The sequence below is a fragment of the Chinchilla lanigera genome, unplaced genomic scaffold, assembly GCF_000276665.1.
Source record: "Chinchilla lanigera isolate Chin_1 unplaced genomic scaffold, ChiLan1.0 scaffold00002, whole genome shotgun sequence".
Taxonomy (NCBI): domain Eukaryota; kingdom Metazoa; phylum Chordata; class Mammalia; order Rodentia; family Chinchillidae; genus Chinchilla; species Chinchilla lanigera.
In genome coordinates, this window is record NW_004955403.1 from 23,723,384 (window position 1) to 23,746,918 (window position 23,535).

At 37.6% G+C, this 23,535-nt stretch overlaps 1 protein-coding gene across 3 annotated transcripts in view; it reads right to left on the minus strand.

Annotated features, from left to right (window-relative positions):
• Positions 1-23,535, minus strand: part of Snx25 (sorting nexin 25) — a 108,956-nt gene that overhangs the window by 45,083 nt on the left and 40,338 nt on the right. For all 3 annotated transcript variants that reach the window (XM_013512965.1, XM_005373470.2, XM_013512963.1), the window contains exons 6-8: positions 16,657-16,727; positions 7,319-7,500; positions 1,810-1,941 (exon numbers count right to left, since the gene is read on the minus strand). In XM_013512965.1, coding sequence (XP_013368419.1) covers positions 1,810-1,941; positions 7,319-7,500; positions 16,657-16,727 — 385 coding nt within the window. The remainder of the gene's footprint in view (positions 1-1,809; positions 1,942-7,318; positions 7,501-16,656; positions 16,728-23,535) is intronic.

The following is a 23,535-nucleotide window of genomic DNA, read 5'->3' on the forward strand; positions in this document are numbered from 1 at the left end:
ATTAGTCATTTGAGAAATGCAAATTAAAACAACATTGAGATTTCATCTCACCCCAGTAAGAATGCCTAGCATGAAGAAATCAACCAATAAAAAATGGTGGCGAGAATGTGGAGAAATAGGAACTCTTCTCCACTGCTGGTGGGAATGCAGACTGGTGAAACCCCTGTGGAAATCAGTTTGGAGATTCCTCAGCAAACTAGGTCTAGAGGTCCCATTCAACCCAGCTATTCCCCTTCTGGATATTTTCCCAAAAGATCTGAAAACATCATATCACAGCAATATATGTGCACCCATGGTCATAGCAGCACAATTTATAATTGCTAAATTGTGGAAGCAACCCAAGTGTCCACCCACTGAGAAATGGATAAAAAAATTGTGGTACTTTTATATAATTCAGTATTACTCAGCTATAAAGAAAGATAAATTTGAGGCTTTTATAGGCAAATGGTCACAACTAGAGACCATTCTTAAAAGTGAGATAAATCAGACCTGCATGTGTAAGCAATGTATTGTCTCACTAGTGTAAGAACCTGAGTGAATAAAGAGTAGGAGATATGATAGATATTGTGAAACAAAAGGAAAATGTTCAAAAGTAAAGGGCAACTGGGGTGTGGGAAAAGAGAAGGGAAAGAAGGGGAAATTATGTATGTATGTATGCATGTATATACAGGATAGCTAACATAGTTGTAGTACTGTATATGCATATTTACTGTATATGTATATAGTACATATATATGTATATAGTACATATATACATATAGTACATACATATGTGTATATACATATGTATATAGTACATATATATGTACTGTGTATATATATGTATATAGTACATATATGTGTGCTGTGTATGTATATTTACTGTATATGTATATACACGATAGCTAACATAGTTTTACTACTGTGTTCTACTGCTTTACTGAAATGTATGTATATACAGGATAGCTAACACAGTTGTACTACTGTCTTCTATCGCTTTACTGAACAGTTAATGATTACTTGTTTGACCAATATTGCATGTCTGTATTTGTTTTCCTGAGAAACCACTTTGAAGATATCAATATGTAATACAACAACCATTGTTAATTACCTATAACTTTGTCTATAACTCTGTGTGTACTGTTCTTCTGCTATTTTGTAAATGGATGTCTGTTTGTTAACATGTTTTCCTTCTTTTATTTTAAAATAAATTTAAAAAATTTAAAAAAATTTAAAATATTTTAAAAATTAAAAAAACAATAGAGTAGATGGCACTACAGAAACACGCCACCTTGCCCAGATAATTCTTAAGTATATATTGAGAACTTGCCAAGTGCAAAGCACTATGCTTACTGTTAAATTCTTCATTATGAGAGGAAAGTGTAACCAAAACTATTATTTATATGTTCCTTTACCTGGTGGCATTTTAAATAAAATATAATTTGTGTGAAGAAAATATATACTATGATATAAATGGCAAGATTATGACACTGAGGTATAGGTGATAAGACCAGCTTATAATAGCAATGTACATATGTACACACCTTTTTACACTGTGTTAAAAACAACTACCAGAAACCAAATTCAACCTCTTGGTATATTTATATATCTTTCCCCCATCATTACACATTCAAAAGCATCTTCTACAAAAACATAATGTAATTTCATCTACCATAATGGGCTCACACAGAATGTCAATATTATTTTTAGCTTAAAATCAACTTTTATTGTATGCTTACCTTACAGCTTCATTGAGAAAGAGATATCTGGCCTAGCATGTAAGTTTTCATGTGCTAAGCACTAAGACTCTTTTGAGCCCAAATATACTACCTTGTTAGCATTCTTTAAACGTTCCACAGATTCCCAAAAACGGATCAGTGCTCTCTTGTCCATCCTTTCCAAGTATAATCGAAAATGCTCTCGATACAAGGTATTGGCCATAATATCTTCAAATTGAAGAATCTGTCAAGGAAATTTAATAAAAATGTTTTTAAAAATCCAACTTCAAACATAAATTTGCTTAAACTTAACTTCTCTAGGGAAAAATGCATTTTTAAGTTAAAAACCAATATAATTTAAAGTTCCTTGTAAAATGTAATTATCTCCTCTATCAATGCCTAAATGTTAAATGGAATAAAGCCTGCTGAATATTCAAAATGTATATATTTAAAAGATACTATTTCTATTAATCATTCACTCATTCAATGAAAACCTGATGCATACTTGGTGTCAGGCCCAGTTTTAAGAAAATGAAACATTACAATCCCTGGCCCACAGGACACATACTCTACACTAAAGCAGTCATTGCCAATGACAGAAAAACTGAAGAGGGACGTGAAAAAGACAATGAAAATGGAGGTGTGATGTTTTGCTTTCCAGCTACTGTTACATAGCTGAGGAAAATGCAAACAACTTTACATCCTTCTGCTTACAATCTCACACTCACTGAAGAATCTTTTGTAAGCATCGTTTTGGGCCCTAATATTCCAGAGTATAGATATGCCAAAATCCATTCTATTATTCCTCTATTTACCATTTTGTGTGTTCCTAGACCTCCTCTGTTTATGACTCAAGTAAAAGAAATGCCTTGAATTAATTTAGAAAGAATTTAACGCCCATATACTTAAGTCTGAATCAGTGATATAAATTTTCTCTATTAAGGGAAGTCAATAAAAATTTATATGTTGAGGGCCAGGGCTATAGCTCAGCGGCAGAGCACTTGCCTGGCAAGTGCAAGGTCCTGAGTTTCATTTCTAGTACCAAAAACAAAAACAGAACTTGTATGTCGAGATTAAAGACTAACATTACGGAAGCTGGCAAAGTTTTTGAAGTGTTACCAGCAAGATTTCTAAAATTAAGTGCACACTTTCCATGTACATTCAACTTTTCTGTTGCCAACATGACAATAAAACCTTGCTTCATTTGTTTTGTGGGCAGAAAGGAGAAGGCATTTTCATATAACTTCTGGTAACTAAAAGAAATGACCGTCCATTAATAAAGACCAATAACAATTAGTTTCCACAAACATTTCGTTTTGTTTTTGTTTGCTTTTTTTTTTTTCCGGTACCAGGAATCGAACTCATGACCTTGCGCTTGCCGGGCAGGCACTGTGCCGCTGAGCTAAATCCCCAGCCCCTCCACAAACATTTCAACCACTAAAATTTAGTTCATTTATTAACTTTTGGACATCTGTCTTTCCTTTGTGTAAACCATACCAGCGAAGCATGTAAAATCCTACCTCAACATGCTCCAAAGAGGTTTTAAAAGACCTTGTATCAATTTTGGCTAGGGTAGATGCATCAACAACAACTCCAGGAACAAAGAGAGACAGAGAATTCTCTATACTTAGGGTCCTCGGCTGCATTTATAGTGTTTGTTTTGGATTGGGCTGGATCAAACAGTGCACTAGCTGGCCTTGAAGAAAAGATCACACAGTGTCACTGACATCCAAATCCCCTATACTTTCATTTTCTCTTATTTTTTCTGAAAATCTTCCTTCCATCTGTCCACTCTAAGGTCATTTGTGGGGGAGGGAACCTTGCATAGAAAAAAAGGCACAGTGTATTGAAAACAAGCAAGATATGCAGTGCTGGACAGTTAAAATTGTTTGAGCTTAGAGCTAAGCACACCTAAGTCTGAAGCCTAACTGCTACTTTTCAGTCCTGTGACCCGTGTTACTCCACTCAGCTTCAGGACATTGTCCGTAAAATGTGGAAGGTACAACCTGCTATGGGTCGTTGTGAGCTGAACTGTTGTGAAATACAACAGATAACAGCAAAAACTAATCAGGAAGAGTCCAAACCAGAACTCTGGTGAAAAAGAAGGCAGCGGCTCTGTCAAAAATCACAACTTTCTAGTTGAGTGAGTATGAATCAGCAATGGATCTCAGCCAGAGCTGAGAGCATGTGCTGAAAACTGGTATACTGCCTCGGGGTGAAGCTCAGTGGTAGAACACATGCTTAGCATCCACGAGGCCTGGGCCTGATTCCTAGAGCAATAACAAAAACAATAAACTGCTTTTATGTTTCCATTAAATATTTAATAAAAGTTCATCAATGCAATGATGTGGGCCTATAATTTTCATTGTGGGAAGATTTTAAATAATAAACTGATTTTCTCTAATACAGTTAGTAGCATAGACTCTTTTTAAATCAACTTTAATAATACAGAGTTTTGTGTATTTTAAGAAATTTGCCTTTTTATTGTCAAATTTGGGGTTTTAAAGTTGTAGGCAGCACCTACAGTGATATCCCAACTCTTCTTGCTAAATGAAACCTTCTTGCTTTCTTCTAGTTGTCTTAGTATTAATTTGTAGCCTCTTAAAATGGAAGTTTAGAGCACTGATTTAAGATTTTTATTTTTTCTAATATAAACATTAAAAAGCATGTATTTCATATAAGTGCTGCTTTATCTAGATCCCACAGGTACTGGTATGTTGTATTTTCACTTTCATTCCACTCAAAATATTTCCTAATTTCCCTTATGATTCCTTCTTTAACTGAAGGCTTAGATATGTTGTTTATACTTCCAAATATTTGGGACTTTTCCATATCTCTATTACTAGTTTCTAATATCATTCTATTCTAGTCAGAGAGAACAACTTCCGCATAATTTTAATTCCTTTAAATTTATTAGGGTTTATTTCAGTACCAGCAAGGTAGTTTTGTTGTGTTTCTGAGACAGGGTCTTGCTACATCATTCAGACCGGTCTTACACTATGTAGCCCAAGCTGGCCTCAAACACACAGCAATCCTCCTGCCTCTGCCACCTGAGTGCTCCAGCAATGTAGTTTTGGCAACTACTGCATATAAAGGTGAGAAAAAAAGGTTATTCTTGGTGTTGTTAGGGTGAGTGTTCTATAAATGTCCACTTCCTCTAGTTGGCTGACAGCACTGTTTAAGTCTTTTGTATCTTTCTGATATTTAATTACTGAAAAGGTCATTAACATTCTCAACCATTACTGTAGTTTTTTTTTTTTTTTTTTTTTTTTTTTTTTTTTTTTTGGTTTTTGAACACCTTATCATAATGAAATATTCATCTCTGGTTATATTGCTTGTTCTGAAGTTTACTTTGTATGACATTAACATTAAATGCTGTAGAATTCTCATGGTTAGTATTTGTATGGCATTTTTTTTTCTCACTTTCAACCTACCTGTGCCTTTCATTTGTTATAAGTAATATATAATTAAGTCTTAACCTTTTTTAATGCACTGACAGTCTCTTTTATTTGGTTTTTGTTTTGTTTTGTTTTATTTTCCGTTTTGAGACAGGGTCTTGCTGTGCAGTTCAGGCTGGCCTTGAGCTCACTTTGTAGCCCTGGCTGGTCTCACACTTACAAGGATCCTCCTGCCTCAGCCTCCAAGTGCTGGGATTACCAACCACGCCCAGCTGACAATCTCTTTTAAATGGAGGATTCACCTTTTTTTGAAGTGTAAATTTTGAAATAGTTACTGATTTCTTCTGGGTCAGATAATGATTAGGTCATAGCAAAAGTTCTTCACTAACTTACGAAGATATCAGAATGGCCTTAACTCACTAAAATCTTATCGGAAGAACAGCAAACCACCATGTAATTCTGTAATACTGAGGCTTCCAGCTGATAACTAGAGGAAATGGTTTTATTCTGAGGATAAAATGACGCTGCAGTAATGGATTTCTCCTTTCTTGGCTATCTAGAGAGAATAAATCAAAAATACAGCTGGCATTGAACTGTCTGCTTCTAACAGACACTGCAAGGTAATCTTGACCTCTAATGAAATCACATCAGTTCTCCTAGAATGAGCTTCCTTGATCCTAAGGATTTCCTATACCATAACATCTAAAAGCGTATCATAGTTTGACTACTTGAACGTCGTTAGATACCTTCTACGTGTATATCTCATGTCTCTATTAGCTCGCTTATCTATTTATTTTGTAATTACATAGGAATCTTTCAGAGTAGGGATTCTATCTTATTCTTTTTCTATCCTACCACCTAGCACTTCACCTAGGAGATTAAAGATCTTCAATAAATGTCTATTGAACGAATGAACGGGAATAAGATAAAGACCTCATTTATGGTAAGTGTGGCTAGATATTTATTTAAGAGGCCAAAAGCAGAAGAAAAAGAATAAGATGGGCAATATTCAACCTGCTAAGTCTCTGTCTCTAAGATTCACTAAAGGATGAAGTTTTCCCATGGATCACAAGGCCAAAATCTCAGAAAGGGACAGGTGGTAAGTGTAAATCAAAGGACTTTTAGAGGTCAACACCCCTTTACAAAACAAGATTTGCTTGGGGCTACATCTGTGCTACCTGTGAAAGTTGCTGCAGAACTCTGGCCTGTGTTGGGCTTGGTACATGGATGGGGCAGAAACCTTCCTGAAGAGCGGTTCTAAAAAGAGTAGGATAGAAAAAGGTAAAAGGGTAAAAGCTCACAGGAGGCAGAGGAATATCACAGATAAGCATCTGAACTCAGATTGAGAGACGAACAAGAAAAGATCAAGAGACTAAAATTCAGAACAGTAAAGGTTATAGGATGTAGCCAGGGTTAAAGTATTATGTTGATTTTGGCTTCTTTGTGGCTATATGACACTGTTCAAAAAGGAATATGGTATTTGCCTTGGAGTTCCCAAAGAGGTACAGCCAGGCTCCTAGTGTGTACTGTGGCTGTTCCTTTCAATCTAGCATGCTTCAGGCCTTAGAAAACACACTTGGTACTTAACACAGATGCTAAAGTCTGAATAGAATATGTTCCTAGGATCTGTGATTTAATGATTCAGTATCAACAGACAGTCCAAAGTTTTGTGGTACAAAAAGTCATCAATATTGTATGGTTTAGTAAGAAATTACCCAAGATCTGTGAATCAACCACATCAGTGTTGTCATCTAGCTCTGTCTCATCCTATGTGGCTTTAGGCAAATTACTTAGACCCATCGTCTCATTATTTGAAAGTGAGGATATCAAATAGATATCTCACAGCAATGTAGCAAGAGTTAAGTAAAATAACTTTCAAGATAACTTCACAAGCAGTTACTTCTATCCAATCGATAATGAATGGTTTGACTGGGCCTCTGCAAATATAAACATGCTCCTCTGGGACTTGGGGAGAATGAAAAGGGGGGCTGGAAAACACACATGCGTGTGCACACACCCCATACTACCTATCATACCTATTACCATTCACAGAAGGATCAAGTAATACGGCTTTCTGACTCATATAACAAGTGTATGAGTCTGTAATTATTGAACATATGCCCTAAGTTAAATAGTAAAGGTAAAAGGCTGCATATATGGTTATATCAGTGATTATAATAAAGCTGGTTGATATGGTCAAAACAAGAAACTACAAAGTTCTACCTTCTGGCTTTGAGGCCCTTCCCCCTCATCCAAGGCCCCATCCTCCTGCTGGTCATAGGCAGGACCTCCCAGGATTCTGATTCTCTTCTCACACAGCTTCTTTGCCACAGTCAGCTGGTTAATGTACCTTTTCATATTCCTGGCCCTCAGGAGGTCAGCTTTCATTGCAGCAGATTCCTTACCTTAAATAGGAGTGATGAACAGTACCCAGTCAGAGGACAAGGTATACAAGAGGGAACACAACAGCTCTAAACGAGATCAGTGTCTGATGTGGTATATTTTGAACAACAGTGGATACCAAACAAAACAGAAGAATATAAATACCAGTAATTTCTAACATAATTTCTAAATATATCACCGACCAATCTTACTCAAATGCAAAATATTTTCATAAAAACTGTACATAATACACTTTCAAACTGGTTTGTTCATATTTAATATTTAAATAAATGTGTTATGTTTTTATAAGCATGTGCCAAGTGTTCACTATTATCTGTCAGGCACTGGCTTGGTTTTTGTGATTGAAGACCAATGAGCTGTCCTCATGAAACTTTTAGAGTCTAGCAAAAAGAAAAAGATTGTACTAGCAATTAAAAGTATAACATGGGCTAAAAAGAAAATGAGCCAGTATCACCTGTTTGACAGAGGATTCTAAGCCAGGCTTCCTTAAGGAAATTAATTACATTCAACCAAACATGATTAATGAATGAAGTGTGACAGAGAGAAAAAAACAGTGATAGTGAGAATGCTGAGACAGGGAAGAGAGGACAATTTGAAGGCCATGTATAGATGTAAAAGAAGCTAGAAGATCTAAAATGAATCTGAAGTGGGCAGGTGCCAGGCAAAGAACTCTCTACCTCAAAAGTACTGTGAAGCTTTTAATGGGTTTTAAATGAATATGCTGTGGATGGATTTGTAGTTTAAAAGATTCCTTAGGAAGCAGGATTAAAAAACAGATTGGAAGGTCAAAGACTGCTAGTAGGAAAACCAGTTAGAAGATGATCACAGTAAAGCCGACAAGGAAGATAATAGTGCATTGGCCCAAACTAGGTTTCTGGTGGTGGCAGTAGATAGAGCTAAAAGATTTGAGAATGACAGATCTAGTGACTCAGTGGACAGGGTGCAGGTTGGGTTGCTAAGGAATGAAAAGAAAAGTGCTAAGTATGGGTTCTGACATGAGCAGCTATGGAGATGATGGGGATAATGACTGGAGCAGGGACCACTGGGAGAAAAAGACATTAGTGGAAAGTTATAAATTCAACTTTGGACAAGGTGGTAGATATTTTCCAAACATCACTACAATGTCTTCCATCTCAAATGCTCTTTTTTACAATGTTATTTCTCACAATCTCCCTCTAAAAAGTAGGATATGTTTCCTGAATCTGAGTGGGCTCTTATGATTATGGTTGAAGCAATGCTATTTTCAAAGGCTAGGCTGTCAAAGCACTAAGCCATGTACATCATCTACTGGGCCAAGGCTTCCATGCTTTGAGGAGGCCTGTACAATCAGTCAGTCAAAGGAGAGATCCATATAGAGAGAAGAACCAAACTCCCAGCCCACAGCCCTGGCTGAGACCATGGCCTATGTGAGTGTACCAGTCTGAAAGTGAATCATCTCACCCCAATCAAGCCACTCCAACCGAGGCCACCTAAAGAAGGGCTGAGTCATTCTTCCCAAACCCTTTCCAAATTACGTATTCATGAGCAAGACGAGTGACTATCATTTAAAACCCTGAATTTAGGGGCATGTTATGAAGCAAAACATCATCAAAACAGGCAAAATGAGACTCAGGGCTTTTGAGCTACCCAGATGGAGGTACAAGGTCTACAGTTCACTATGTTCACCTCTGCAATAATAACTGTCATTATGGGGGTAGGGGAGACAACCCAGGAACAAACAAAATGACCCCATTATATAATCTAAATAAGTAAAACGGTAGTAAAGGCAGGAGTTTTATGTGTTTATTCACTGCTATATCTCCAGCATTTATAACCATGCCAGGTAACACAGTAGGAATTTAAGAAATAGTTGAATGAATGATTTAATTGTGGCAAATGTTACTGAGAGGCCAATAAGATTATCGCTAACATTTCAATGATTATCAGGTATTGGACCTCTTCCTAGGATATTTGTTAACTGTGAAGGAAAAAGCAGGGTAATTTTTAACTGCTCCACTCTGCTTTTACATACCCCCAACACCACTACATCTGCTGTTGCCAAGATCGCTAGTGACCTCTGTGCCCAATTCAGGGGACAGCTTTCAGCAGAGTCTTCAATCAGAGTTAGATTTGAATTCTAGCTCTGTTATACATTATATGGTCGTGAGTAAAATTTTTTTTAATTTTAAAACTACTTATAATTGTTTACTTCCTTAAGTTGACATTATGCAATTTAAGACAAAAATGAACTATCAAATTAATTTTAAATGACTAAACATCAAGCATTATCTTGTGGGAAATGGGCTGCCTTTGCCCATACAATCTGAAGGCAGGGTTAGGTAAAGGGAGGCATGTTTTGTTTAAAGTAGCAAGAACTGAGCTGGTTTTAATGCTTATGAGACAGAATCAGTTGAAGGCAAAAAGAGGCCATATACAGGAAATATGATCAAGAAGAGATGTGACAAGATTAGCTTTGGGAAAGGGCCGCCTCCTTCACTGCAATAACACAGAAGGCAGAATAAACAGATATAGATTGAGATGTTTGGAGACTGGTGGCTGGAAAGTGGATGACTTCCTTTCACATAGATGTTTTCTCTAAGGAGTGAGTAGTTATCCACACAGAGAGAGGTGAGAAAAGGGTGAGTGATCAGAGGCCTCAGGCAATGGGGAAGAAAGTGTGAAACTACAGTGGAAAGCACAAGAGCAAGTTCATCTCAGAAACTCAGTAAGGTTATTAGGAAACATTCAGGGTTTATGTAACCACTACACAGATATAAATATTGTCCTTAAATAGGGCAGGTCAAATCATACTTTCTGGAGGTGAGTCCTAATATACTGGTTGAGATAAAGAGCTACCAATAATAAAAGAATAGGGTTTGTGTTTCTTGGCTCCCCTCACAGCATAGTATAATACTTTTGCACTTTTTTTTTTGAGACAGGGTCTCAGTATGTAGTTCAGGTTGGTCTTGGACTCACTCACTGTGTGGCCCGGCCTGGCCTTGAACTCTGTGGCAATCCTCCTGCCTCAGCCTCCACACCCAGCCAACACATCTTTACTGAAGGCCTCCAACTCCCTAGCACAATGATGGTGAACTTTTTAGAGCTTTCAGTGATAACCAATAGCCCAGTGTGACATGCATGCCATAGGTTTGCCACCACTGCCCTAGGATGATCATTCTCTCTCTCAGGTCCCCCCTCAAAGGTCCCACCTTGCCAGACTGAACAAATTAATTTTTAAAACTTAGGCATATAAACATAAGAAATGTTTATCAGTCAGAAGCAACTTTTCCTGTACTTATTACAAAGGGCCATTGGCAACCTTCAGGTCAACAGATGACCTTGTTCAAGATGGTCTGTCATTAGATATTATGGGATATCTTCCTGTAAGTGTGTTGAGGAGATATTTTCATTCAACTTCAGCAACTGTTTTGAACTTATCCTATGCTTGCTAATACGAGGCCATGACCAAAGAACGCACTAACTCAGCATTTATCTCAACGGAAAAAATAGCATTTCAGTTATTCTTTGTGTAAGAATAAGGTAAATGTAATTTGCCCCAAGTAAGTCCATTGTAAACTAAGAATGTTTGTGTGGGTATGCCTAAAGAACTGTTTGCCTAGAAGAGCTAACTTCAGAAAAATGTTCACTTTTAAACATATATGTTGCTGGGTGTGGTAAAACCATACAATGCTATTGTTTAATAAAAAAGCTTGTGGCTATCAAATGCAATAGCAACTTGTTGCTTAGACAATCTGTTTATTTTCTATTTTCAGAATAAAATGACTAATGTGGAGCTCACGCAGCCCATGCTTCTAGCAGGTAAAAATCCTTGTAAATCCAGTTATGTAGAAGACATTTATTTGTGGCCTTAAAACCCATTCATACAAGGAATACTCATGTCAAGAAAAGTAAAAGCAAGTAGGTGTGTGACAACATGCTGTGACCCAGCTCAAGTTGGATCCATATAGCTATTACTCTGTATCGTAAGCAGTAACTCTATGCACTGTTAAAACGGGGCTAATAACACTACATTTAACCTCGCTTTTATGAAGGCCAACATGACAAACAGTGGTCAGTGGAACAGTGAAGAGCAATGGCTCTTTAAACTGGTGCCAAGATGAATATACAAGTAATATAATATTCTAAAGTATATATTCTAATATAATATTCTAATGATAAATGCTTAACATTTTTTCTCCTACACAGCATAGACTCTATTGAGATTGGAGCAAAAGGAAATGAGTGAATTTGCTTAAGAAGTACATTTAGGTTGGATTTCAGGTAAATCCTTCTGGCTCTAAGGACATTACAACAGAGTCACGAGCAACATTTCAGATGTGTTTTTTGCTATAAATTTTCTTCCTGTAATATAGCTCTTCCTTAAGGTGCTTGACTTCCTAACATAAAGTTGGGCGCAATTCTTAGTAACTACTAATCATCACAAACTTCTTCAGAATTATCCGAAAAGTACTTCAAAAGCTGGCTGTGAACACAAAAAATATTTACTTTGATTTTCAACTCAAGGCTGGTATGTTCTTTTTTAAAAGAACAAATGGGATTATCTTATCGCTCTAGACACCTAGAATTTCATAGCTCAAAAGTGTCTACTTCAAGGAAAGTGTATTTGAAGAATAAGCAAAAATCAGCATTGGTGGTGGAACCACTCACTTGATAATGGACCAGGCCATGGAGACCTCACAGATCTTTGCAGACCAGTCACATCTCAAGTGCTGAAACTTCTAGCACTGTCTGTGGTCTAAGGTCCTCCAACACACTTGCAGTGTACTTTAAAAAGTCATACTACTCAAATCCACACTTTAAAAAGCCATATTACTTAAATCCACACTTTAAAAAGTCGTATTACTTAAATCCACACATTACATTTAGAACCCTGTTCTCAAATTAGCATGGTGAGCTGAACAGATTGGAACTAACATTAGAACAAAGAACTGAGCCATACAATTTATAAGCACTGAGCATGACTCTCATAACAGCTACCTATGTGAGTGAGTCATGCAGTGGAAAAAGTTGCAGGATTAAAAATCAGGAGACCTGGATTCAAGTTTTGAATGAAGTACAAAACTGACTAATTCTATTTTAAATCAGGTAAATTGTTTAACACTTTCAGATCTGAACTTCACTTTATAAAAGTCAAGTGTTAGGAAATATGTTGATCACAGTTTTCTAGGGAAGAGAGTAAGAGTAGAGTTAGCTATGAAATATCAGGGGACTATTGTGAATGCAACACAAGCACTTGAGTTCTCAAGTGTTTCAAGTCAGAGAATGGATGGGGGCTGAGTAGTGATGTCAGGTTGTAGGCTGCCTTGTTCATAGCAAGAGGACTGGGCAAGGAGAGAACCCCTACAAAAGCCCCTACTACAATACTGCAGTAGGAAAACAGCCAAGGTCTGTCTGGTCTTAGTCCCTTTAGGCTACTATAGCAAAATACCATAAACTGGGAGCCTTTTAAACAACAGAAATTTACTTCTCACAGTTCTGGAGGCTGTAAAATCCAAGGTCAATGTTACCAGATTTAGCATCTTCATGCCTTTTACAAGGCATGAAGGCCTTTTACAAGGGCCCAGTCATAATAACATCACCTGAGTCATTAAGTTTCATCATATGAGTTTTAGGAAACACATATTTAAATTATAGCAGATTTTTTGTAAGTTTTCATCATTCGGAAATTAGAGGCTTGTTTGTACAATTATACTGCAATGTTAGAAAATCAGATCAGATCAAAGCATAAAAAAGAAAAAAAAATCACCTGAGAAGCCCACTAGAACCCATGGGACAAATAAGCTATCTGACACTACTAAAAAAAAAATCCTAATGGAAATAATCACTCTTATTAGCAAATAATATTGATTGCGTATGTTTATGTATGATTACATATATTATTATTCTACTTTTCCTATCTATTCAATTCTTAAATTGTTCAGTTACACTTGGATAAGATGCACAATTTTCCTAAATGAATAAAAAAAGGTAAAAATGTTCCCAATCAATACTCAGAATACCAGGGCTGGGGATTTAGCTCAGCGGCAAAGCGCCTGCCTGGCAAGCGCAAGGTCGTGAGTTCGGTTCCCGGTACCGGAGAAAAACAAAAAAAAACAAAAAAAAACAAAAAAAAACAACCAAAATACTCAGAATACCATTCTTAAGTGCATACTGTTTACATACTAACAGTTTCTAGCACACTCAAATCAACTTCATGTCCTTTGTTATTGTTAGCTGAATACACGTTACTCTTAAATTCCCTAAACTAATGTCAGTAACAGTTTGGTAGTCAGGAAAGTAGAGGAGAAAGCTTTAAAGGTAGCTGATATGATAAGTTTACTCATATGAAACTACAGGAGACATTTAGCATATGTCTCATCACTACAAGACTTCCTAAGTTTGGACAGCTCCGTATTAGATACATGATTGACCAATATTTTTCTTTCATGCTATTAGGTATTTTTCACTTTCTTGGTAATATCCTCCAATATACAGAATGTTTTTTTCCTTTTGTGGTACAGGCAATCAAAGCCAGGGCCTCAGATACAGTAGGCAAGCACTCTACCATTGAGCTATGCTCCAGCCACCCTTTTTTTGAGATGAGGTCTTGTTAAGTCTCCCAGGCTGCTTGAACTTGCAGTCCTCTTGCTTCAGACTCCAAGTTGCTGGGATTACAGGTATGCTGGGATTACATGGCACGTGTTTAAATTTAACAAGTTTTAAACGTTTATGTCCTATTTATTTTATTCATTTATTTTGTCACTGAATCATCAGGATGAGGTCTTGCATCATTATGACTGATGTCCTTAGAAGAATATAAAACTTAAACACAAAGAAAAGATGGGTACCAAGGAAAGGCAATGTGAAGACACAGAGAAGACAGTCACCTACAGCAGTCTCCCCTTTCCAACTGCAGCAGTCTGCCTTACCTGTGTTGGCTATATCCTAAGTCTCCCAGTGGATGCTTGACACCTCAGAAAGTAGAAATCTTTACATATACTATGCTTTTTCCTGTACGTATGGAACTACAATAAAACTTAGTTTTATTCCTAGGCTTTGGGTCCATTCAGTTCAATAAGGACTACATGAACACATACATACTTAATCTGCTAGCCCAGACACCCAGTAAGTGACTAATGAGTGGGTAGCATACACAATCTGGATACACTGGACAAGGGGATAATTCACATTTCAGGTAGGATGGAGCAAATGTGTGAGATTTCATCATGCTACAAAGATGATGTGCAATTTAAAACTTATAAATTATTTCTGGAGTTTTTCATCTAGTATTTTTGGACTACAGTTGACTGCTGGTAACTGAAACCACAGATAAGGGAAACTACTGTATAAGTCACAGAGCAAGGCCTGCAGCAGACCTTTTCCCCACAGCTCTCAGAAGTCTCCTACATTATGAGAAAATAAATTTCTATTGTTTAAGCCACCTAATCTGTAATACTGTGTTAGCCAGGTGAGCAAACTAATTTAACAAAATAAGAAAGATAATTTTCTAACTAAATGCTTAGTAGCAAGGATGAGCAGTAAGAAACGAATGGTGGCAAGAAAAAAATTCCTCTCCACCATAGTATTCTCTTCAAAACATTTGTCAGATTATCTGAAAGTGAAGCATCTTCCCCCAAAAAACAATAAGAAGTCAAAGGAATAAGCTCCATCTTCTTGTAGGAATGCATCAGATTAGAGTCCTCAAAAGTCTACCAAGACTTCTTTCTTCATTTACAGTAAAAGCCAAAGCCCCTAAAAGAACTAAGGCCCTACATGATGGGGTTTCCTGTCACTACGTTTGTATTCTCTCCTTCAACTTACCCCTTTCCAGCCACATCTGCTTTCCCATGCAAGCCTGCAAGTCTCCGGCCTCTGGATGTTATATCTACTCATACCTTTTCAGACATCTCAAGCCCCCAGGTTGATCAATGCTCATGGGGCATTATCAGAGGGAGGTCTTCCTGACCACACTACTTAAATGCAAAATGAACCTCTCCTCCAGCTGTGACAACATTCCCCTATCCCTCCCCCAAACCCACATATGGATTTGCCTTTCTTCAAGTCACATATCATTATCAAAAATCCTGTGCATTTTATTTATTGTTTGACCGCTGACTGCCTCACAGCCTAGTTAAGAGATTCAATGAATACAGAAATTTTGTTCAGTTTACTTTTGTAACACAGCCTAGTAGGTGCTGAACAGCGGATCTCGAGCAAACATATATGCATAAGTTTTCCTTACTGGGCTGAGATTTAGAATTAGTGCCTTTTCATAGTTTACCTTCACTTTCTTTTTTTATGTGCTCCAATCTTCTGTCAGTAACTCAGAAAAATCCCCAAATTGACCTTCCTTTTGCCTCTCTATGCTAACTAGAAACTTCAACAGAGAATAAGTTTTAAAGTCTCTGGCTCAACTCTTCCCTATTCTTTTAGCACTCTCCTCCCTGAGTGGGACTTGAGTACACCTGCGGTCTGTGAGAAGCAAAGTCTAAGTAATGTTTGTCTCTGAGCAGTGAATCAAGATTTGCTTTGCACTCTAGATTTCAATATTTCCTCCAACTTCATTTATGCAAAGGGGAATATACTAGCACCAGGCAAACTTCTTGGGAGCTGAAATTCATCCTCATCCCTTAAATATTCCTCAGAATCTTACTTCATTTGAAGAGAAACATACAGAAAAAAAAGAGCAGTTTTCTTTAAAAATTGTACAACCAAAGAGTAGAAAAAGGAAAAAAACTACTAATAATCCTAATATTTAGCTAAAGGAAGAGATTAAATAAATTCTGAAACATTAGCTCCCTTGGAGTCAATTAAATGGCTATCAAGATTATGTTTGAAATAGAAATATTAATGAATGCTAAGTTTAAATTTCAGTGACAAAAAATTATGTAATCATGCTTATTATCAAAACAGAACAGAAACACTGCATACCCAATAATTTAAACCCTCTAAAATCTATGACTACAGACAAAGTTTATAAGAGATTACAGAAACACAAAGGTTTTGGTTAGGATGAAATTACAGTTACTTTCTCTAATGATATACTATTATTTTAATAATTTTGAAATACATAAGTCAGAAGAATGTTCATATTTGCCAAAGATCTAACAGGACTTGGAAGATGGGAATACACCTAGGACCTTCACATACACAATGAGAGAAAACAAACTTGTTCTTACCCTTGTGCCTCTTCAGCTGGGGAAAGCTGCTAATTGTAGTTGCCTGGATTATTTCCACTACAATCTGATACCTGATTGTAAAGAGAGAGAAAGGGTTGAGTAGGAGGAAAACACTATTTGTGTAGATACTTTTAGCTGTGAATCCTAGCCAAGGTTCACTAAAATAATCCCACACAGACTGAGCACCTATAAGAGACCGGGTGCTGGGCTGTGTGCTAGTCAGTTCTGAGGCCCCAACAGAAGAATCACAAATCTACCTCCTACCCCTTCCATACCTCCCTATATACAAAAGCATTACTACATGAAGGTAGGAACTTTGAGGCTCTGCTCAACCCTCCCTGCTCCGCAGTACTCCTTGGTAAATAGAACCAGTAGACTGCAACTCCTAAATTCATACTGTCCAATGGGATGGCCATGAGCCATCCCTGCGGCCATTCAGATTAATTAAATCATAAATGTAGTTCCTCAGTCACACTAGCCACATTTCAAGTGCTCATTAGTCACATGTGGCTTATGCACCATACTGGACAGTACAAACAGAAAGAACATTTCAATAGCACAGACAGATCTTTTGGATGGATGTGCTTCCTGTACACTTCTCCAAGGTCTCAACCTGTCTCCCGCCACACTGCAATTGCCTTGGTGCATTCCCTCATTATTTCTCACCCAGAAGAATGTTCCAGGCTGAGTCAGACAGTCTGCAGTGGGACTCTGATATCAGTATTTTTTTAAGGCTCCCTGCATAATTCCAATGCATACTGAGAGTTGAAAACCATCAGATTATAGCACCAGGCACACAGATGTGTAACTGAAAAGATCTCAGTCAGGAAAAACAAATAAAATTTTATACTTTAAATGCTAAGTGAACTGTGAAATTGTGGCTATTTTGAGCATATTAAACTGGGACCTTACAGATCAGCTAAAGGTTACTTGTTAGTTACTAGGTATTTCCCTAGCCAAGATGATCTGCACTGTGTTTCTTAGCTCTTAAATACATTGACTGTTTAGCAGTCTGCCTGAAAGAAAGCTATTGAGCATTAATCTTACTTTCAACATAAGCTCTGCAGCAATTCAGATGAGAGCTACCTTTGGCTGGTTTTTAAAACAACACATACATTCTTTAGCTTTTTAACTAAATCCCAGAGGAAAGACACAAATTGATCAAAGTCATAATTACCCACACCAAACTTCATCAAAGTCAAGGAATACCCCCAAATTCACATTTTTTCTTCTTCTTTACATGTATACTATAAACATCCGTGTTCGAGTCTTACCATCTCCAAGAGTGGACTATTACTGCATTAGTGGCCTACTGCCTTCAGGCTGTGGTAAACACTGCCAGTTGCCCACATAACATCCTTCCTCCCTTTCTTTTTCTGAGCCACAGTTTATCAGGGAAAGCAGTGCATCACCTACATATGCAGTTAGGGGTACTCATCTGACATAATTCTAGCTGAGGAGATAAAGGCGGAGAAATTGCAGAGTGGAGACCCCAAGAAAGGGGTAGACTCCATAGAAAAGTCCTTTTGTTCCTGCCCTTCCCTCATTTTCCGGAGTGACATAGAGATGCAATAGACAAACACAAAAGCCACCCTCATCCTTCAGCACCCATAAGGACAGAAGTCACAGACTAAGGATGGTGAGGTCAGAAGACAGGAAGAGGTTAAGTCTCCAGTGACATAACTGAGCCATCAAAACAGCCTGAACTGCCCATCTCAAGATATGTTGCTATCCTACCTTAAGTCATTGGAAAATAAACTCCTAACTTAAGTCACTGTACGCCAATTTGTCTCACAGCCAAATGCCTTCCAAGGACACACAGCTCTTTGAGGACTCCATACATATAGAAGGTCTCTCTAGGCTGAATACGCACTCAGATGCTGTTTTCCAAGGACATTAGCAATCAGTAGTTTTCTAATGAAAGTACCTTCAGCCACCTCCTCAAACAAATAACGAGTACATTCCAGCCTGCCTTCCCTCCACAAACTCACACCGGCACTCTGATGTATCCCAGCTTCTTTTTCTCTTCGATAAAATGCAGACTTCATCCAGGTCAATTTCTATACTGCTTTGCCAAAGCTCTATGCTCTTGCTTATGCTCTGTGTTCTCCCATAAAGTTATCTCCCTACTTGCTCATCAAAACCGAATCTTACATATATTTTCTTCCCTCAAGTCTTCTCCAGTGATCTGTAATGCACATTTCCTCTTTCATCTGAAACCCTAAATTACTCCTGCACTGTGACAGCACCACATATTTACTATTTTATATTACTATTTTAAAGAATAACACTCCTAGCCAGGCTTGGTGGCACACACTTGTAACCCCAACACTTGAAAGGCTGTGGCAGGAGGACTCAGAGTTCAAGGCCAGCCTGGATTACACAGCAAGACCCTGCCATCAAACCAAACCAAACCAAACCAAACCAAACCAAACCAAACCAAACCAAACCAAACCAAACCAAACTAAACCGGAGTAACACTTCCAAAAAGATGCTACTAAGAAAATTATGTATCCAGTCATTTCAGGGCCTATTAGTTCTTCAAAAAATGGTGACACATACTTAAGCCTAAGACAAAATTACGGCTTCGTTTGTGTTAAAGACATTGTTTTTTTTCTCCCTATCTAGATCTTGAGCCTTCTGAAGACAGGGACAGTGTCTTGTATTCTCCTATAGTATCTACCTCAGTACTAAACATATGGTAAGTACCTTAGTACTAAACATATGGTAAGTACTCAATAAATATTAATGAGCTAATTTAACAGGTACACATAATATTCTGAACACTTTGTTCTTTTGATATTTTTAGTTGATATTCATGCTTTGGAACAAGTGAGTCACCAATGGTACTGAAGAGAATACACACCATCCAAGTAAAGAGTTAATATTAAATCACAATGCAAAGACAGCTAACACTGATAGATTCCTTTCTTTACATAGCAGGTACCTGTTAAGATATTTTAATTCACATGATCACAATCCTCATAGTGTGTCTATAATTATCTCCATATTGCAGAGGAGGAAACTAGAGTTCTGCTGGATTAAGAAATGGTTACAAGGTCCCCCCTGCTTCTAAATATTAGAACTAGAATTACCAATGAGGGTTGCCTGATTCAGAGCTCATACTGCTCAACGATTTCCTGCTCCTGTACACTAAGATTCAATATACAGGTCAATACTTATCTCTTTGTTTTTTGAGATAGGGTCTCCCTATATAGTTCTGGCTGGCCTTGAACTCACTGTATAGCTCAGGTTGGCCTCAAACTCATGGCAATCCTCCTGCTTCAGCCTCCCCTGGTGGCTTTACAGTGTTGCACCACCACATTTGGTTTAATGCTTATCTTGCTGAAGCCTCTTCGAAGTACATAAGCTGCTCACTCTTTCAATAGGCAATACCTAGGAAAATGGTATGTGTGTGTTTGTAAAACACATATAAAGATTTCTAACGTAGTCATACATTTTCCCAATTACAAAAGTAATTTAGCCCAACTAAACATGACCAGGATCACTATATCCAACAAGATTAGGTTTACAGATCCACAACACTGAAGTGGAGAGCACCCAATGAAGAAAAAAATAACATTACTCTGAGACCTGGGAAAGAGTATAGTGTTCCAATGAAATTTAGATGAAGCAGCATTGTGCTGGGCTCAAAATAGGGCTGTTTTGTAAAGAGATCAATTTTGGGTGGATCAGAGTCCCATATCCTTGGGAAGTACAGGGTGTAAGATAGATATGCTATGCTGAGTTCAGAACCCCCTCATCTGTGCCTGTGCATATGGGTTATCAACTGAAGCTGCTTCTGTGTGTCTAACGGACTTAGATCCTCCGGGCATAAGCAAGATGTGTCATTCTTTCTGCTATCATTCCAATCAGCAAGTGATGGTCTAAAATTTTAGAGAACAAAACTTCTTAGTGAGTAGGAAAGTGCAAAGAAGGGGATCATAATGACATTTTATAGCTGTACTATACATGTGGGAGAAATCCTATTTCCTGTTAATTTTGTCTCTGGCTTCAGTCTCTGTTATTCTGGCTGGATAAATAGTTGGGCACTTTATTTTCGCAGTCTAAGCCAATCTTTACTTCTCTAGAGAGGCACATGTTCATTGAAGAAAATACATAAAGCACAACAAAGTTAATCACTACTGATATTTGGCATATTTTCAAATCATTTTTCCCTATGCAAATAATATTTTTTTTAGTTATAAGACTGGGTTTATGACATGCGTACTATTTTTGAGCCTTTTTATTTAACAATATAGTTAATATTTTCCTATGTATATATGTACTTATTTATCTATTTATTGAGACAGGGTGTTGCCATGTAGTTCAGACCAGCCTTGAATTCATTATGTAGCCCAGGCTGGCCTCGAACTCATGGCAACCCTCTTTCCCTCCGCCTCCCAAATGCTGGGTTTATAGACGTGTACCACCATACCCAGGCTTTCCATTATACTTAAATATGTTAGTGCCATGTCATCACCAATACATGACAGCCCATTACATAGCGACACCAAAGTTTTTAAAACCAAACTGTTATTGTTGGGCATTTTGGTGATTTCAAGCTTTTCTCTATTTTAAATAAAACTATAAAGAAGTTCCTGAAAAATCTACACTCATGATTATTTCCTTAAGATAGATAATCATGAATCAAAACTGGACAGAAAGAATGCATTTTCACATTATGAATCTGTTAAAAAAATTGACTTATAATGTACATACTTATCAGCACACCTGGAAAATGATGTTTGAATAGAACATTGGGTAACGAAGCATCCTCAGCCATACTTGGCTTCCCCAAGGGCTGAGGAAACTCATCTTTATACTCATAAACTACAAGAAGCTCTGGACCAGAGCAGTCTGAAGGGGAGGTATCTTGAATTAATGTAAACATATTCCTTCTCATGTGAAATCTGGAAATATACATTAACTATTAACAGTTCTTAATGTTTAAGATAAGTGATTACTTTCTTAATCTTGTTAAGATTAGACCTTATAATCATCCTAAGTAATGTTCCATATATTCATTTTCCAGTTCCCAAAGCCTATAGAAATCATGTGTTACATAAACTACAAAACTGTTGTAGGGGCTGGGGATTTAGCTCAGTGGCACAAGTGCCTGCCTGGCAAGTGCAAGGTCCTGAGTTCGATTCCTGGTATATAAAAAAAAAAAGTCGCCCCTGCCTAGCTGGTACCCTTAAGTTAACCTCAAGAGAACCAAAAATTTTCTCTGTTATCTATGCTTAGTTTCTGCTACTGTCCCTCATATCTTTATGTCAGTTATTAATATGACTATTAAATGTTTCATTTTTTGAGACAGGGTCTCACTATGTAGTTCAAGTTGTCTTTGAACTTACTACGTAGCCCAGACTGGTCTCAAACTCAAGGCAATTCTCCTGCCTCAGCCTACTGAGTGCTGGGATTATAAGTATATATCACTCTGCCTGACTTAAGTGTTTATTTTATATATGTTTCATTCTCAATACTTATATCAAGTATTTTTGCTCAGAACATTTCCTGAATATTATCTTTGTCTAGTTTCATACTCTGTACTGAAAATGTCCTAATGACTTTCTTACACATTTTGAGTAAAGTTTTTTTAAAGTAAGATACTGGGTTTCCTCATCTCATCCATTTCCTTGCCATCTCCTGACAGTTACTTTTTTTTCAGCTTTTACTGGGAAACTAGCATGACTTGAAAAGTACATGAATGAATTACATGCATAGTCTCATTTAACTGTCACAAAAATCCATGAAGTAAGAACTATAGTTTCCACCTCAGTTAAAATTGAGGCTCAAGATTTAACGTCATGCACCTTAGAAGCAGCAAAACTAAAACACAAACCAGCTCTGCTGAGTGCAGGTCACAGTGATTGTTGGTGAGAGTCTATTTGAGATGACATCTGTACAGTACAGGGTCATCAAATAACAGCATGTATGGTTCCACAGCCCACTTAGAACTGTGCTACAGCCAACTTGTGAGGCTTGAGCTAGTTAATGAGACCAGGTTGCTGCACTTTTAGGAACCAAACCCATCTGTTATGGCTTAGATCTAAAACATCCCCTGGAAGTCTCACGTGTTTAGAGGCGGGCCTTTTGGAAGGTGACTGGATTTCGAGGGCTGGAATGTCACCAGTGACTGAACCACTGATAAGGTCACAAGTTAATGGCTTCACTGAGAAGTAATGAAAATGCATCACGGAGATAGGACCTTGTTGGAGAGTGCATCTGGTTCCTGGCCCTTCCTCTCTCCAGCTTTCTTAGCATCTCTGCTTCCCAGCTGCCATGAGGTGAACAGCTCTTCTCTGCCTTGAACTTCTGCCATGATACTTCTGTCTCACCACAAGCCTAAAAGCCATGCAGCCAGCTGTCGATGGACTGAAACCTCTGAAACCCTGAGGCAAAATAAAGCCTCCCTCCTTTATGCTGTTTTCTCATTTATTTGGTCATAGCAACGAAAGGCTGGCTAGCATACCACTATTATTAAACATTAAACATACACACTCACAATAGATTATTTTTTAAAAGATAGAAAGCACTAAAATCTTTTGTGGTGATACAGCCCTGTGATTCTAGCACATTAGGAAGCTGAGGCAAAAGGGTCGCAAGCTTGAGCCCAGCATAAGCAACTTAGCAACGCAGGATACCCTTTCTCAAAACAGGAAAAACAGCTCAGCGGGAAGGCTCTGTGTTCAGTGGTCAGTACAGAAAAAAAACCAACGTTATTTCCTAATAATCTTATTCATTTTACTATTTACAGATGTTCATGTGGTTGCTTACATCTATGATATCAGCGTGAGAGAAATATTACACAGTGAGGTGCTATTGCAAATCTCTTTCCAATTCCACATCCTTTTACTTCTCTCTCTCCATATATAT